The sequence below is a fragment of the Olea europaea genome, chromosome 10 (assembly GCF_002742605.1).
Source record: "Olea europaea var. sylvestris chromosome 10, O_europaea_v1, whole genome shotgun sequence".
NCBI classification, from domain to species: Eukaryota; Viridiplantae; Streptophyta; class Magnoliopsida; order Lamiales; family Oleaceae; genus Olea; species Olea europaea.
The window spans coordinates 7,415,386-7,434,818 of record NC_036246.1 but is presented as its reverse complement, the minus strand read 5'-3'; the positions used below and the strand labels follow the sequence as shown (position 1 = coordinate 7,434,818).

General features: G+C 32.1%; 2 protein-coding genes across 2 annotated transcripts; both read right to left on the bottom strand.

Annotated features, from left to right (window-relative positions):
* Positions 1-201: 201 nt before the first annotated feature.
* On the bottom strand, positions 202-3,225 carry LOC111401085 (sodium/hydrogen exchanger 1-like). The gene is made up of 6 exons (XM_023028629.1): positions 2,583-3,225; positions 2,255-2,373; positions 1,620-1,717; positions 817-876; positions 673-719; positions 202-594 (listed from the first exon to the last, which is right to left on the bottom strand). The coding sequence occupies exons 1-6, from the start codon at positions 2,760-2,762 to the stop codon at positions 331-333; spliced, it is 768 nt and encodes a 255-aa protein (XP_022884397.1). The 5' UTR covers positions 2,763-3,225; the 3' UTR covers positions 202-330.
* A 9,270-nt stretch (positions 3,226-12,495) lies between these two features.
* Positions 12,496-13,628, bottom strand: LOC111400238 (germin-like protein subfamily 1 member 13; the record flags this gene model as incomplete). Its single annotated transcript, XM_023027664.1, has 2 exons — positions 12,496-13,219; positions 13,475-13,628. Coding segments are annotated over 2 exons (720 nt in total), but the record flags the coding sequence as incomplete, so codon positions are not given.
* Positions 13,629-19,433: the final 5,805 nt, after the last annotated feature.

Here is a 19,433-nt window from a genome sequence, read left to right as displayed (position 1 = left end):
GTCACATTTGACAAGTTCGACAAGATCAAGGAAAAACTCAAGATTACAAATTAAGAGGGGGTGTTAAATGTGGCATTAATTTGTAATCTTAGGAAATAAATAAGGTTACATGCACTTGAAGAAAATGTATCAGGAAAATACATAATGCACTTGAAGAAAATGGAAAATACATAATGCACTTGAAGAAAATGTATTAGGAAAATACATGATGCAAATTCATGAATTATTAGGTGTCCATTTATATTCCCATGTCTCTAGAGTTATCCATGTGGTCTTATAAATAGAGGTCATTCTTGTAGTCTCATTGTAAGAAAAAAGAAGAAGAAAACATTATTGAGTGTGCTGTAGCAACTCAAAAACTATCAATAAAAATTCAAGTTTTTCTTCAACACTTCGTTTCCGCACTAACAGTAGCGTGCTTGCTAGAAATAAGTACAAGAAGCTTCCAATAAAGTGTAAAGAAATTGTAGGATCAATAGTTGTCATATCAGAGCTTTGAATGGCATTGAAAAGCACCACTGAAGTAGCATCATTCACTACACCTTCTCCAAATACCAAACTGTAAAGTAGGGGCGTCTCATCTTGACTTAGCACCTTATAGCATTAAAACAATTGTCATTTCAGAATGTGTGGTGTTCTCATAACATTGGAGTAAGCTTTAACATATTTTACCTGCAATGTGCAAACAGAATCTGTTGCAGCAAATATTGCACCAATTGCTGACATGATGGAGAAGAAAGGGAAACCCAAAAAAATTAGGTGGAGCCCCATCTAACAAGTAAACATGTGAAGCAATCAGAAGTTGCAAGGTCATACCTAGATAATCACTAATATCCAGAAAGCCGATTCCCAAGTTCCTAAAGAATAACACGACACCTGAATCATACACAAGAGGATAAATAATAGAATCAGAATGCATTTTCCATCAACACTAGATAATCCATAAAGTACTTAATCATCTCTCCTCTTTAGAAAGAAACTTAGGGCATGGCAGATGCCGCCACAGTTTTTTCAAGTTGTAAGTTATCATTTATTTACATTAATCTGTACAGTCAACCCTGATAATAGGAACTTCTTGTTTCTGATCAACATAAAAATATTAACTGTTCAATTTCTTCCAAAAAATTTAACATTTATGTCAGGTCAGGATGGGTTGAAGTATGCCGCAAAAAATCCAGATGTTTCATCCAATATAGGAACAAATCTCTCACAAGTTGTTGTTATGCCAAAGACACTCACATCGATATGCAATTTATGAAAATGACATATTTCTGTATCCTATATGTATATTTCAAGAGCTTAACATGAATGCTATCCACGTCAAGAACTTACAAAAGGCTTTGGTATGAGAGTATATACAACTAAAAGCAATATCTAACTTAGAAGAACAAATGCAATCTGAAGCATTAAAATTTTAAGAAGATAACTGAGTATCAAATGGAACTACAGGTAAAAAAATTGAATGTTACAAAGAAACCATTTTAATATTCTCTGGCCAGAAAAATTGCTAGAGCAGAACCAAATCATAAACGACAAATGTGAAATCTTGATAGACACAGAATTTTGCAGGGGGTAAAAACAACATGGACAATGTAAAATAAAATATAAAAAAAATTTACCGGTTGATATGACAGCAGATGAAATTAGTGTACCAACAGCTCCAAACAACATTATAGTGATGAAGTTACGGAAAAATTGTTTCTTCTTAACCTGGAACCTGGCAATGGAAGTAATAAAATTTTAAGCTCCTGAACAGATAATTTACTGGAAAAGTACGCAGGTTCTCTAACATCAGGCCCCCAACAAAAAATCATATTATAATACTGACGAAAACTTTCTTAGCAATCGATTTAGTAGATTCTCAAGATGATAAAATTGATTGTGAATCGGGAAAAGAAACTAGAAGTAACTAAACTCAGTTTTGAGAGCTCAAACTCTTAACCTAATAAACATATATTTCACCACCATTACTACATCTTGCATAGCATCAAAATTCAAATAAGGGATCAAACCTTTTGAACTTATCCACTTAGACTCATGTTACATGTCCTTCAATGGAATAGCTCAAGTTGAACATTTAATAAGTGTGTTTCAAATTAAATAATTGAATCTCCGTGGACAAAAGCATTTCTTATAATGATTCAATCAAACAAGAAGCATTGTAATTGCTCCAGATAGACATGTAACAACGCGCACACACTCACTAGCAAAGTACCTTTTGGACAAGAAAACAAAATAAAAGCATTCACCTTACCCAGCATTAAATATGATAGGAGGGAGAAGATACATGAAGAACAGATCCTCGCTGAAGACCAGGAGATGTGAGCTCTTGCTCCTACTAATCAACAATATAACCACTCCAGTACATAAACCCTGCAAGAATCCAAATTGAAAGTACATTCTGGTACCACAAACAAAGAATAAAAGCAATTCGACATATGACAAAATTCATAGTAAGATTATAATTAGAATACAAATCCGTGTATCAGTACTTCAACAAACCAAAAGATAAACAACATAATGATGCAACATATAAATTCTTCACCGTATGTACTCAGGAAAAAATGAGAGTAAAAACTAACAATGATAAGGGCTGTAATTGATTCATTCATCCAACGATTCTCCTCCAGAGAATGGCCAATGACAATGCAGCCGCAGAGGAGGGCCACGAAGAGGTTCATTGACACAACGGATGCATGAGCAGAAGTGGACAACATGTACAGTTTTTGCATCCAAGCACCCAATTCAGAAACCGTATCCATTTTGAGTGTATTTGAACCAAATTAATTAAAATTTTATCGTATTTCCAGAGAGATAAATCAGCTTCAAGTCTTGATACTGTCTGCTTCGAAATTTATTCTTAAAACACAGCATGAAATTAAGCTCGATCGTTTGGAATACATTGAGATAAAAGCCACCACACATTATTTATTTTATAAAATTTGCAGAAGATTCACACACTTAAAAATGTTTTAAAAACATTGACAAAAAGTTCCTAAAGCATGATCATTTATTTTTAGGTAGAGAAAATAGAAAAAATAGTGTGAAAATTGATTCAATCTCGCTATTGAAATCCCAAGAAACAAAAACTGGGTATGACTCTCTCCTGATCACCCGTGATCGCAGTGATGATTCAAAAGAAAAAAAAATCAGAAAAAGTAGGATAAAGGGGTTGTTGAGGTGAAATTTCTGGAGAGTCACGGAAATTCCCGGAAAATTGTGATCCTCTACTCATATTTCTATTTATATGATGATGAAATCGGGCCATTGAGTGGCGTGAAAAGTGGGAGGAATCGAAGGAAAGAAAAGTAAATTGAGGTTTCGCCATTTTTTGTTCCATGGTCCCTCTTATTTCGAATTGCTTGGCTCGCCTTTAAAATATTTTCTTACATTTTCAATTTTCATTATGCTACTTGTACATAAAAATGATATATAAGTGATTACATAAAATGATGTGGTGGGAAAGGATTGGATGAAAAATTGACCATATTTTAAACTGACAAATGATAGAATGACATGTGGCAATATGTATGACAATATGTAATCCATTATATAAAATTTGATGTACATATGAACCTTTAATTTATGTTAAAACTCTACTTTATGATATTTTTTAGTAGTGTTAGACTTTAATTCCCTTTTTCTTACTAAGAATTTATAGGTTCCTATAAATAGAACTCATTATTTACATTGTAAACAACTTTATTCTTACATTAATTTGAAAGATTATTTTGTAAGCAGTTTGCTTTTCATTATTTGTTCTTCATTGAACTAATTTTGAAGCTATCAAGATTTGTTTCTTGTACCGTTCAAATAATTCGGGCGAGATTCTCTAGTCTTGTGATCGTGGGATCAACATATTGTCGGTGATTGTATTAGTTCTTTGATTCGCCCAAGGACCTCGATTGCTAGGTGTGCACTTAGTGTAATTGAATTTCTGATTATGTATATCTTTATTAATTATTTTGGTTTTGTGAGGTTTGGTTGGTCGGTTGAATTTGTCTGGTGCATGGCTTGTGTTCCCGGCTTAGTATTTTAGGATCTGTTTGTTTCGCGTACGCTTTATATTGTTATGTTTGTTGGCCCGTGTGAGGGGAGGCTGTCTTGGGTGCGGACCTTGAGACCTTGCAAATGATCCGTTACACATGAAAAATCCAAACATATGCATAATTAAGTTTTAACAAAAAATTTGGGAATAATAAAAATTTAGACTTTTTATCTTTTTATTTAAATTATTTCTCAAAGACTTTTGAGATAACAGAAGAAGTGAAGATTGATCATACCAACGCAATTACCACAAAATCTACAGATTCCAAAATCAATACTGTAATTAAGTAATCGTTTCTTTTGAATATCCGTTTCCAATTTCCAATTTTAACGGATAACTCTAGAGATGCATGCTACTCTTTGGAAAAATTGAAATAGAATAATACGCTATAACAACTAATAAAATTTCATTTTATTTTTAAAGTTATTACATACTTGAGTTTACATTGAAGTGAGAATAATCCCGTGCTTAATATTATATTTTAGAATTGTATAAATAAGCCTAATTTCACTTTTATGATTTAATTCAATTATGATTATGACTTGATTTGCATTCATTATAATGATTCAAGTATGAGACAAATTATATTGACCAGATTCCATTTTGGGGTTTGGGGCAGGGAGATATTAATTGTTTAATATTTGACTTTATTGTGAAAATAAGAATCAATAGTCAACTATTGATTGAGAGCATCTCCCACCAGTTTTAAAATGATTGTGAAGTGCTAATCTGATGTGAAAGTGATACTCCAAAACTAGACTTCAAAATTTCACACCAAATTAGAGTAATGAACAATATCGTACCAAATTTGGTAAAACGGTGTTCATTTCGTGTAATTTATACAATTATTATTATTATTTTTCTGTCATTTATTTTATATTTCATTGTGAAAAACATCATTTTTACCACTTTTTAATGTAAAATGACCTATATACCATCCTATTTAAATAAAACAAAAAGAAAAAATAAATAAATTAAAGAACACATTGCAATTATACTCCCAAACTTTTAAAAAATCGTAAATGAGTCCAAATGAATTGTTAAAATGGTAATTAGCACAAAACACCCCTACCTCTCAATATTATTATGCAAAACGTCGTTGCCTTTTATTTTCTAGAATGTGATAATTAGTACAAAACGTCCTTACGTTTAGTCTATAGTGTACAAAACGTTTATATGTTTCAAATTTTTTCATTTTCACTTCATTTAATAGTACAAAACGTCCCTACGTTTTGCCTGTAGTACGCAAAACATCTATACATTTCAATTTTTTGTATTTTCACCCATATTTCCACGTTTCATAGCGGAAAATGTCATTTTTACCAGTTTTAATGTAAAATGAGCAGTGTACTCTTCTATATAAATAAAACAAAAAATAAAGAACAAATCCTTATTTGCATTTGCAAGTTGGGTTCATATTTGTGAGTTGCATCCGTATTTGCACAAAACATCCCTATATGGACTCACGAGTTAAGAAAAATAAAGAATCAATATACCCTCATATTTAATTTTTCTTTTCTTCTCTTATTTTATTTAAATAGGAGAGAATATATGTCAATTTTTTTATTGAAAAATTGGATGAAAATGACATTCTTCCACAATGAAAGGTGACAATATGGATGAAAATGCCAAAAATGAAAGGTAAGGACGTTTTGTACAATAACATCGAAACTTATGGACGTTTTGTGCTAATTACCATATTTCAAAAAAATAAAAGGTAGGGACATTTTGAACAAAAATATTGAAAGGTATGGACATCTTGTGCTAATTACCATTTTAATTATTCATTTGGACATATTTGCAATTTTTAAAAAAGTTTCGGAGTATAATTGCAATTTATTTTTTAATTTATCTTTTTTTTTGTTTTATTTAAATATGAGGGTATCTTGGTCATTTTACATCAAAAATTGGTGAAAATGACATTTTTTACAATGAAACGTGAAAATAGAGGTGAAGATGCAAAAATTTGAAACGTATAAACATTTTGCATACTAAATACCAAACATAGGGACATTTTGTGCTATTAAGCCAATTCAAAAAGTAGAAATTTGATAATTACAAATTAAAAAGAAATTAGCACTACAACAATATAAATATTATTGAAAACAGAAATTTAAAGTAAAATATAAAATAAACTAAGACAGTAATTTAGTATTCAAGTAGATCATTTTTGAATCCTTGAAGGTCATCGAAATATTGATCAAAAGAACTAGAGGAACTTTGAGATCTCTAACTTCGTTGTTGAGTTATTTTTTGCATATTTCTTGTATGTTCATTTGAAAAAATTCACTTAAATTTGATCCATTATGAAATTTAAATCTTTTGGTAAAATTTTATTATTTTTCTCGATTTTCTATTTACTCATTTGTTTAAAATTGATTGCATTATTCACATTGTCATTGTTCAAGTACCCATATGATGAAATTTGTAATTGTATATTACCATCTCAAACAAATAAAATATGGACATTAATATTTTGAAGGAAAAATACAGACATGAATAAATAACCCTTTTTAAATTCATGTAATTACCCTCCTTCGATTTTTAATAAAAACTGCATTTATCTCAAGCATGTTTGGTGCACTATATTAGGTATGAATACTTTTTATTTATATGAAGTTCGATATAAATAATATGCAGATTAATATATAATCCGTTACACGATAACACAATAAGGATATCCATAATTATTAATTGATAATAATCATAAACTATTCAAATTATATTATGGGGTGTGGGGCCAAGCCCGAGGTTGTGTCTGGGCCGAGACCACGGCTGAAGGCAGGATTGGGAAAGCACGTTTACAATGTTCCATGCAGTTACATTGATTTAATTTCGGTGAAACTTTAAAACATTTACAATCTATGATTGTAGGATACCATTTCTTCCCTTCGACGAGACATGGACTTGAAGCACACGGAGTGAATGTTTGAAAATATCTGGGGCAAAGATTGGAACCACTTGATCTTGAACAAATATCATAAATTAAATATAACAAAATAAACAGTGGATAAATGTAAAATTGGAGGAATGTAAATTTGGCTTTTACAAGAACTTAAAGAAATTTTTAAAAATATTACTTCATTAACTTTTAAGGATAAATTTACCTATAGATGGAGTAAAAAGGCGTGATAAGAGTGCCAAGCAGAGGAAATGAATTAGTATGGTGGAGCTCTTCATGATCTTGAACTTACTTTATTTGATGAATCATGAAAAAATTATTTGCTTATTATCATTTATTATATAGGTTTTAATTATAGAGTAATGCTAGTTAACTCGCCGGGGTTACAACTCTAGTCTAGGTGACACTAATAATGAGGTATTAAATGATAAGTAGAATTAAATAAGTCATTTAATTTTACCTATCATTCAACATATTATTTAACGCCACTTAAACTTAGGGGTGTCAAATGGCCCAAGCGGCTCGTCGACGACTTGGCCTTGTCAAATGATGAGCTCAAACACGGGTTGGATCCAACAAGCTGAGCAGGCTCGGCTTGTCGAGCTCGAGAGGGGCTCGTGGGCCTCGTTCACATCAAAAAAGTAAAGAAAAAGTTTGAAAATTTTCAAAAAAAAAAAAATAATAATAATAAATCTAGCTCGTGGGCTGGGGTCGGCCCACAAGCTCGCTCCTTGCGCACAAGCCAAGCTCCTGTGTTTAAGGATCGGCTTGGCCCATTGTCTCATCTATTTAAACTGAAGTTGTAACTCCTATGGGACTACATAGCATTATCCTTAATTATACATTATTTGAAGGCTACCATATATTTGTGTATTTTTTATTGTCTTTATTGACATTACATATATCAAAATGTAATTCCATTGGTGTAAAGATTGCAAGTATCATAAACTCAAATTTTAATGAATTTTAAAAATTTATATAAATTCTGATTTTTCTTGTATCATTTATCCCTATTAGTGGGACTACTTATCTCTATTAGTCGGACTACATAGCATTATCCTTAATTATACATTATTTGAAGGCTATCGTATATTTATATATTTTTGACGGTCTTTAATGACATTAAATATATCAAAATGTGATTTCCACTGGTGTAAAGATTGCAAATATGACAAGCCCCGTCCCGTGTAACACCATTGGACCTAGAATGTTGCGTGCGCCAATGATATATACCAACTAAAAGTCGGACCTATCATCAAGGCTACTACAACTACAACATGCAACTTTTTATAAATTATTTTTAATAGAATTTCGGTATTATCTCCCTTGTAAACTGGACTAACCAACCTATAATCTGCTATACACAAATCTCAAATATAACACAATACAATAGAGCTAAACTAAAATCTTAACTTTTCCCCAAGATAATAACATGAAATATACATATAGATACAAAATATATAGTTAGCCCCATAACTATTTACAAGTGATGCAAAATCACATCTAAACATGAAAATGCATCCCAAAATACTGACGACATGCTCTATGAAGTGAGTCATGCTAACAAACTCTGTCGTGTGGCTCTGATTCCAAAATCAAGGCTTAACTGCAAAAGATATCCAGATACTTAGCTCTGCCTGATAAGAAAAATGGTGATAAAATATATGAGTTGATAGCTTAGTGAGTGGAGAAATCGAAAATAAATATACTTCTTCATTTATGCATTTTTATCGAAATCAAGTTTACATAAATTAACCGATCACAACTTGCATAGAGTAATGATAATCAAGATGGGAGACATCCTCATAATGCTGAAATATAGAATCTCAGAGTCACGATATAATCCTCAGCTCAAACTCATACTATCGTCTCATCACACCATATGTAATCCACTAAAAATGTACTTTCTGACTGAAATATGTAATCTGTCCCTCGGACTAAGAACTTTCGCCACGGGCTTTTGGCCCCCTCCGTCAATGAAAGCCAATCTCAAAACTTCTGATAATCAATTCTAGAATACGGTCAAGGCCCTTCTATGAACTATATGTACACGGTGAAGACCAATATCCGGTCTAGACCCCTTCATGTAGGATAGAACACGGCCAACCCCTCTATAAACTAGAAGAAACATATAATCATGGGTATTTTTCTGGCCGATCTCCATATCATATATGTCTCACATATCAAGTCATAAATTTACCATAAGTAATCTTTAAAATTCCACATGTATCATAATAAAAGAGATTTATGTAATAATCATAAAATCGAACACATAATTGCACATGCTTGACTAATATACTTAATTTATAAATACTTGTAATCTATCCTGATGTCTCTATCGCCGCCTGAAATATGATATAATTTTTATATGAACTATTAACTAGTTCAAGAAATTTCAATAATTAAATAGGTGATACTAAATTCTAATCTTTTTATTCTTACACAATTTTCCCAATTTCTTTAATCATTTAAGCTATCTTTTCCTTTTCTTTAATTAAATTTCATAGCTTATTACACTTAATTCAATAATTCATTTTTAATAAAATTGAATGTAAACTAATAATCTAACAACTATAAAATTAAACATAACATTACAATAAAAAAATTTTAATTACCTTTGAATTTGAAAAATTCAAGCCTAATAGTCGAAGAACTTATTTTCTAACCCGTTGGCAGAAATTTTCTATTTTTTTTCCTTTCTTCTTCCTCTTCTCTTTTTTTCCCTTCTTTTTCATTTCTCTTTTCTCTTCCTTTTTCTCCCTGCTCTCATTTCACTCTCTGTGTTTTGTGTGTTTTTGGAGTGTAATGGATTTAGATTGTATATATACATATATATAAAAATAGAAATGGATTGGAATGAATTGATTAACCGCCTCACTTGCTTTTTATTTTATTTTTTTGTTTCATTTTTATCCATAGCTTGATTTCTTTGACCACCCAATTTTTTTTCTCTTTTTACTTGTTTTAAATTAAGACATCACAAAATATCATAAACTCAGATTTTAATGAATTTTAAAATTTTATATAAATTCAGATTTTCCTTGTATCATTTATTTCTATTAGTTGAAGATTTTATTCCTAAATTTTTTACATAGTTCGTTATAATTTACATTGGATTCATGAACGCCAACAAGGATGCTAACCAATTCTTCTGTAATTCTAATACTCTTGCGATGTTCGGAATCAAGAGAATGTCGGTACTACTGAATCAACAATCATCGAGTCTCATGATGATTTGGAAGAAGCAATCTCTACAGAGAGATGAAAAACAAGGCAAAAGCTCGTTAGCCTACTTCTGAATGTTGAAAAAACTTCATGAGAAGACAATTAAGAATGGAAAGCAAATTACGAAAGTATATTGTAATTAATGTAGAAATAACTTCACTTGAAAACTAAAAATTGACACTGCCTAGTACAATAGGCATTACAAAAAGTACCTTGTTTGTATTGGGGATGTCAATAGTAGGCATATTCAATTTCAATTTGGTTCAGGCAAAGAGGAACATTATGGAGTAATTCTTGCAAAATGAGTTTATAATCTAGAAACAACTCAAGAAGTTTGTAATCAGTGCTGAATTGCTGCTATTCACAATAAAATATGTGCACTTGGCAGAATTCATAGAAAACATGTCTTCAATTGATGTATAAAGCTAATAGTAGATGTACATTTTATAACGATACTATAAATTTGTATAGTATTAGAAAAGCACGAATTATAGTCAATTTAAGAAATTAGAGTGTCATTTCATTTACGTCTGATTGTGGGCCATGATATATAGTGTCATGACCAATTATATTGATAAGTTTTGAATCATGCATAAAAAAATCATTGCATTTTTAGTTCATTGGTTTTCACATAATGTATATGTTGAGCAAATTGTTATCAAATGGCCTCCGAACTATGATGTTAAATCGATATAATTTCTCAATCAACATCAACCAAATGATTGAACTAAAATATCGACACCTCAATGAAACAACCAGACTCTAAAACTATTTGGAGCCATTGAAAGTAGCCTAATTTAATTAGATTTGCTCATGGCCCATCCCCTCCACTTGTTGGATGATTTATAAGTGTTGACCAATTTATTGACTTACTTGGTCCGTCTACTCATTTTGGCTTGGCCCATAACCATACCCAATATTAACCTGTATATTTGAGCCCCCTTTTGCTTGGTTGCTTATGGTTTCTTTGCTCCTTTCATTAGCAAGAAAAATGGTAGCCTCTCCTCTGTAATTTGTGCCTAGCATCTTTCTTCTTCTTCTTCCTTGCCTTTGTAGCTGCAATTACACCTCCATTCATGTATCCTAAGTGGGTATAACCAAAGCAATCAAAATGAGGGTTGGTCGTTGTAGGATTTGGGTTTAGATTTGAGAGAGTCAATTTCAGTTGGATTAAAACTCAGCCTGAAAAACATCTGTGTGATCAATATTCTGCTTCAGCATAAAATATTTTCAATATTTTAATGGGCATTTAATAAGCAACCTTCAACAAGGTTAAAGGAGAATTTTGCAAGAGCATTTCCACACAAGCATGGAAAAAATTCAAAATGGAAAATGATATATAAAGCATCAAGATGCCTTGCTACATCTCTATTGAATTAAAATAAATTAAAAATTGACAGTACATAATTAATAGTAATTTTTAAAGAAGTTGAAGCTATTCTTCAAAAGTCCAACTCTAGTCTGTCAAGTTCAATCCAAAATAGATGGAAATATGGCTTGCTGATACCATGCTGATTAGATTGCTGATATGTTCTGAATTCGGTTTTTTTATACTTTGATCCAGGTTTTTATGTAAAGGTCAATTACTAAGCTTTTAAAATAGGTGGCATTTTTTTCAAAAGTTGTAACTTCTCTACAGGAAAAGGCATCCAAAAAATTACTATATTAATGACCAAAAATATATCTTGAAGAGGTCCATTGATATTACACATTTGAACTTCCCAAGTCTTCCGTGCTCTGTAGAAGAATTGTTCTTTAATAGCATATTCAGTTTTCTCATTCCCACCTAATATTTGTGTCTTAGAATTCGTCAATTACTTGCGGTTTCAATCTTTCTATCATCAACTTCTTGAATTAACTGAAATAATGAGATAACAGTAGCATAGAAATGATGCTGATAAACAAACCAACAGAGGGGGATGATTATTTTAAAATCTTTTTGATTCAACTGTCATTTTAAAATATTGTACAGATGTTTTAAAATTTTTTTATTAAAGTAAAATTTTTTCATTCTTTTTTTCCCCTTCCTTTGTAAAATTTAATTTAAAAACACACTTTTTTCCCCTTGCTTGTTTTGGCATTGTTGTAATACTTGGAAGGATCAATTCAATGGCGAACGATGACCAACTGTGTTTTATTTTTGTACAGTTGGGTAGTTTGTGTTAGATTATTTTTTAATCACATAAGATTTTCTCTTAGTAGATTAAACAAAGTCTAACAAAGTCGTTAGCCAAAAATCTTTAATAAATAAGCCATTAATTGATAGTTGTAAATTAATTCCATGTGAAATTATATAGAATATGCTTCAGGAGGACATAGGTTACATTACATGGAAAATACTATATTCCTTAGAAATTTTTGTGATCAAGACACCATACAAGAGAAACATATCTCAACACTTATTCAGTTATTCATTTTTATTCTTCATAACAAACGAGATATCTTTAAGATGGCAAACTAATTATAGATATTTCTTTTCTAGTCAATGTTCCACCAGAACTGTCCTTGAAGATATTTAATCACATTCACGTGAACTTGGAAAGCCTTGGTTAGAACGTCAATATTAATGGGCGGGTCAGATCCAAAAACTGCATTTGCAATTGTGATGACTCCTGGGTTTTGGCTGCTTAGACCAGCAAATACAATTGCATTAGTCTTTCCCACATTAAACTGAAAATGAATGAGACCTTCTGGAAACACAAAGACGTCTCCTGGATACAAAGTCTTGGTAAAGAGTTTGTTCTTTACGTTTGGATCTGCAGGGTTCGAAGTAACAAATCCAACATACAAAGTACCCTCCACAACAACAAGAACCTCAGTAGCCCGAGGGTGCGTGTGGGGTGGGTTGAGGCCATAGGGTGCATAGTCGATACGGACTAAAGAGATGCCAAGAGTGTTAAGTCCTGGTAATTGGTTGACATTCACTGGGGTGACCTTTGATCCAAGGGGATTTGATGTATTTCCAGGCACGTTCAATCCAGGAAAGAAGAAATCATTGGCACTAACCATATTTGGATCCTTGCAAATCTTTCCATTCACAAAAACTACAAGAAAAAAGAAGCCATTGCTAAGACATCTATATTTATAAGCCAACATAATTTAGTACATCAAATGTAGTGAAAATTGTCCTCAAAATTATGAAGGAACTGAATGCAATAAAAATTTTTATCCCCTAATGCAAGATTGTTAGGAGATACAATATTAATAGAAAAAAATTAAATTGGTTGATTATAATGATTAGTATTGATGTACTGCAAACAAGATAAGGTTGTTATTTTAGGAATGTAAAATGCATTTACCTTTTGCTTCAGCATCCTTAACAGCAACACAGAAATCCTGTAGGGGGGCAGGATCAGAAGCATATGTAAATGAAGCCAATGAGATAATAAGAACGGAAATTAGTAAGTGAACAGCCATTTTTAGTACAACTGATATTTTGTTTTTGTTGTGGTTTGTGGATGTTTATTTTGGGAGAGAGGATTGCCTATTTATAGTGCAGCTTTCTATTTGAATTAGTCATCAACTAATCTTTTCAAACAAATAATCTTGCCAAGTCTTCAAAACATAATTAACTATATATTTTCAATAGCAGATTGTTTCAAACAATTAACACTTTAAAATATTCTTTCTTATGGAATTGTTCTTATTTAGTAATTAGTCGTTGATCAACTCGTAATTATGTAACCACTCCCAAAATTCAGTCTGTGTTTTCAAGTCATTTCAAAGTGGTTAATCTGCCATTCTCAGTACTTCTAGGAAATTTTTTTAGCAGACGAAATATAATGCAGATGCCGATGAGAAGCTTTAATTTACACAATTCCCAATGCACAATGCTCAAACTGAATTAAATTATGGAAATTATTGATAATTCAATAGTTGGCAGGCCACTGGAAGTTGTTCACCAATTCATTAGAATTAGTCTGTCAGCTTTTCTTTTGCAAGTGGATAAGGATACTTTCCATTTTCCACGTCTTTTATTGTGTAACAATTTCATGAAGAAATCGTCATTTGTCCCCGTTAACACCGTCTTTTAATCTGGCTTTATGATCAAGTATGACAAACTTTAATAAGTCTTTAACACGAGAAATGTTATAAACAGTTTGATAAATTAATCTCTGTCGTACATAATACATTACATGTCTTCATTTATACTATCCTATTTTAATACATATCATGATGTTAAGTTGCAACAAATTCATATGTATTGCAAGCCGGAGATTATGAAGAATCCAGAATATGCTATCTCTGTTCGAACCATGCTGTCATTCTCACTCTTGGAAAGTTCTGATTTGTTTACTATAAGTAAAGGATGTTTGTTGCAAGGGAATCCTACACATGCATGGAAAAGTCCAAAATGGCAAACGATATATTAAACATCATGATGCCTAGCTACATCTCTACTAAATTAATAAATTTCATTAAAAATTGACGGTACATAACTAATATTATTTTTTAAAGTAGTTGAAACGTTTCTTTAAAACTCCAACTCTAGGGTTTTAAGTTCAATCCACTGTAGAAGGAAATTCCACATGCACGTTGGGAAAGAAAATGGATCGAGATAATATATATAACATGAGATGAAATATATGATCGCAAACAAACAAAAAGTTAAAACGCAAGGAATTAATTGACAGAAGAACGAGGTATTTTACTCAATTGATGAATATGGAGAAAACAAATACAATAACTATGTCTACAAAATTATTCTATATTTCACTAACACAACTTGTGAAAAGAGTCTAGTATTTATAGGAGTGCATGCCAAATCCTAGAAATACCATAAAGATTGAAACAAAATAAAAAATCACGTGAAATAAAAGAAACAATAATTTTTCAATAAAATCACGTGTAATAAAGGAAAAATTATTTTTCATGTGTTTCAAACAAATCTCGATTGGAACACATATGAAACGCACAAGTTGTATCCAAAATTCACCCCTTATCAAGTTTGGATCCATGTTAGAAATTGTCAAAACATCTCCATCACTCATATAGTACTTGGTTACGTTGGTCTCATCTGAAGCATTTGATTGCTTTCCATGATTTATCTTCATCAAAGTCCTGCAAGCAAACGGATTCGTTGTACAATTAATAATCGTGACGAGAGATTTATAGTCCCATGAGGAATAAGGCTCAATTCTAGTGTATTTGATATATTTAAATTTGTGATTGTAACCAAAAGACGATTGGTCTATATCTAACTACGTTTTGTAACAAACACTTGTGAAATCAATAACAATTGGTTTAAAAATCAAATATGAGTGAGCATATTGACTTTCCGACTCCACTAATCAATTCTTAATTCATGCAATTGTGACGATCGATAATTTTACTTTTATTTACTATTCTTTCCCAAGATATAATAAACCTATGATTATTGCAAGGCGGTCCCCTTCCTAGTCCGAATTCATATGGCAAACTTGGGATTATCACACATGATCGTGCATTCCATAAATGTTATTCCTAATATTTATTGCCCGTGTGTTTCACTAACAGTGTTCTACCTACCGTGAGTTTTTCAATACTACAAATAAACAATTTATAACCCTAATGGTGCGCAAACATTATAACGACATGAATATGCATATTAATGAAATCACAATGCAAGAATTAAGATAAAAATGTAAAGTCTCGAATTAAAAACTACCAATCAAAGAGTTTTATCATTCATCCAAAACAAAGAATTTTAGCCGAGCATATTAATGTAAGAAATACAAGGAAAATAAAAGAAAGTCATCACTTGGATCATTAAACTATGAAGAAAATCGGAAAATCTTCAATTAATTCCTTCAAATTCGGATCCAAGTGATGAATTTTTCGTTCTTCGATGTATATTCTCTTCGTCTTCTCTCAAAATTCAGCTCTCAATGATACAAATTAGGTCTCCCACATTTTAGATGGCTTATGATATAAAAAAGATGCCAAAAGATTGTATATCAAAATTTTTAAAAGTAAAATAAGGAAACAAAATTATTTTTCGGCACTAAACCACGCTTAAGCATGGTTTATTGGTGTTTAAGCATAGTACACATGATTTGGCCTTAGGAGTGAAATTTTGTGATCATGCTTAAGCGAAGATTGCATAGGCTTGCAAGCTTTGCTTAAGCACGGTACAAATTTTTGCAAAACTTTCTCTTGCATGTATTTTGATTCTTTTCAACAATTTCTCATCCCGTTGACTACTTTTCAATTCCATTTGACTCTTGGCATTCCTAAATCATCATTTTACAACCCGACTCAACTTTTGAGATATTTCATTTTAGTCTTCAACTTTATATTTGATTCGATCGAGCCCTTTTACCTCATTGAAATGGTCCACGTAATAGCGTTTTCAATTTGTTCAAGTGTTAGTAGACCATCATCAAGTTCCTTTTTAGCTAGATTGGACAAACTCTTATAGTTCATATGACCGAGTCTTTGATGCCAAATTTTAATCACATCAATTTTAGCACTGTTACATTCATAGTTGGTATTTGGAAGAACTCCTTAACAATCGTCAAACGTCCTTACCCCTTCGAGGACAATGTTATCAGTAGGGTAATAGACAGTACACTTTTTTGGACAAAACTAACCTCATAATCTGAATCACATATTTGACTAAACCTTTCATATGTAAAGCACATTTGATACAACAGGTAGTCCAGATATATTGACGGTACCTTTACCAAGGATTGGTGTAGTAGCTCCATCTCCAAAAGTAACCATACCGCCATTCCAATCATCAAGAGTAGAGAACAAGGCTTTATTTCGATATAAATGTCTAGAACATGCACTATCAAGATACCACATGGAGTTATTTTGAGCTTTAAGTGCAACATGGATAACATAGAAGTCCAATTTTCCATCACATCTAGGGAGATTACTTTTTTAACCCAACCTTCTTAGAAGTGGAGGTATAATCCTAGTCAATCGTGTCATCATCTCAATTAAGTGACTAATATGATTTGTAAGGAAGTTTACTTGGCTAGAGATATCCCGACTTTTCATCATATTCAAAAGTTATGACACCTAGGCCTTGTGTGTCCCAGAACGCCATAATTGTGACAAGTAGGAATAAACATAGGTTCAAAACTATGCGATTGCTGATGTTGGTTTCTAGGTGGGTTGTTCCTACATGATCTAGTAAGCCTCTATCCTAAGACTCTTTTGCCCTTGGGTTTATAATTAGCAACATTACTCGATTTTTTGGTAGTTGGGATAAAGGTAGCCTTGGATGTACTAGCAGTATTGTTATCAACCTAAACATATCCTAGACCTTGTCTGTTTCCAGATGGCTTATTCATACTTCACAGATTATCAAGTTTTCGAATCCTACTTATGAAGGAATGGAGTTGTGTATTGAATTTTTCTAAATCACTCGTTAATGTCTTAACCTTAGTTTCTAACTTTTCATTAAAAAGTCTCAACTCTCTAAAGTTTTTGGAAGAACCCTGAAGATTATCTACGAGTCTCTCTTTCCCTCTCTCAAGTTCATTAACCTTCTTCAATACAGCTTTATTGATCTTTTTAATCTTAAGACTCTCCTTAAACAACTGTTAATAAGCCTCATGAATATCTATCTTATCATCAAAGTCTTCCTCAGAGTTCTCGCTGCTCTCCTCTTTCTCATCCTTCTCACTTTCTTTATCCAATTCATTCTTAACTATAGAAGTGAATGCCATATAGTTCCTTTCATCCTTACTGATAGACGAATCACTTTGATCATTGGTTTCATCATCAGTTAGTGATACAACTAACGCTTTACCCCTTCCTTTATTCAGGTTCTTATAGCTAGGACATTTATTCCTATAGTGAACAAAGCCCTAGCATTCATGACATCTAACCGATTGAGTTTTCTTACTAAAATTCCTTGAATTAGTTTTCTCACGCTTGTCTTTCTGAAATTTACTAGGAACACCCTTCTCCTCTCTTGAGGCTTTTTCTTATTTCTAAGGACTTTGTGAAACTTCTTAACAAAGTAGGCCATCTCTTCTTTCCTAAGGGTCTCTGCATTAGTTGATTCATCGTCTTCTTCCTTAGTGATATTAAAGGCAATCAACTTATTTTTCTTCGGCTGAGATATGGTAAGTTTGTAGGTTTGAAGGGATCTTACAAGTTCATATATCTTGACTTCGTCTAAGCCCTTGCTCTCTTCAATTATAGTGATCTTGGCTCTAAATCTTCCAGGTAACAACCTAAGGACCTTTCACATAATTTTAGACTTAGGGATTTTCTCACCTAGGTTGAAGCTAGAGTTCACTATATCATTTAACTTCGCATAGAATTCATTGAAAGATTTTTCATCCTTCACTCTAATCCCTTCAAACCTAGAGGTCAACATCTGCAGTTTGGAGTCTTTAATAGTTTTGGTTTCTTCATGTATGGTCTCTAGAATATCCTCAACCTCTTCTACAGTTTCACACATCGACACTTCCATAGCTCTTCAGCAAACATAGCCATAAATAGGGCATGAAGCCCTTTACTATTCCAATTATACTTAGCAAGCTCATCCTTAGTCCGAAGGAAAATGTCTATAAGGATAACTACACCTGACACAGTAGTAGATGGGACGGTCCAACCATTTTGTACACTAACCCAAATTCATTCATCTAGAGACTTAAGAAAGGCTCTCATTTTAACCTTCTTGTATGTATAGTAACTACCGTAAAAAAATGGAGGTACGGAAAGTGATTGACTCATCTAGATTAAATTAGGGCAAGGAATCGAATTTTGGCTTTGATATCACTTGAAAATAATGAAGTTCTACCCAACTAACACCTAGAGTGAGGTAAATATGTGTTTATGTGGAATTTAAATTTACCAATTAATAAATGCAACAAGTCAAAATTATTAATTAATTCAAATAAATTCACATGCACACTATCCTAAGTTAAATTATCGCAGTTTAACAAATTGCAGAAAAGTAAATAACATAGAAAATTGTTGACAAAGAAAACCCCTCGTGGGATTAAAAACTCTAGGCCCAAGCCAGTATAATTCTACTATAAACGAATTACTTACAATACTGGCAAACACAACTAACTCTAGCACTTTCTGACTTCCTTAACGTAAACAACAAAGCCCTCCTAGATTGCATGCTCCTGCACCAACTCTCAACTTTCTAAATTCGAAACTCCGGTCACCTTTCTTGATCTTCAACACTCTAATAGATTCTATGGAATTATGTGTTTTGGTGTTTGTTTTGTGTGGATTTGATGTTTTTCAAAACTACACCTTAAGCAAATATGGATTGAACAATGTATGTGAAGTGTAGAGAAT

Coding starts and splice junctions, on each gene's coding strand:
- LOC111401085 (XM_023028629.1), bottom strand. CDS start 2,762: ATGGATACGGTTTCTGAATTGGGTGCTTGGATGCAAAAACTGTACATG. Junction 2,374..2,582: donor CAATTACAGCCCTTATCATT/GTTAGTTTTTAC, acceptor GGATTCTTGCAG/GGTTTATGTACTGGAGTGGT. Junction 877..1,619: donor ATCTGCTGTCATATCAACCG/GTAAATTTTTTT, acceptor TGTATGATTCAG/GTGTCGTGTTATTCTTTAGG.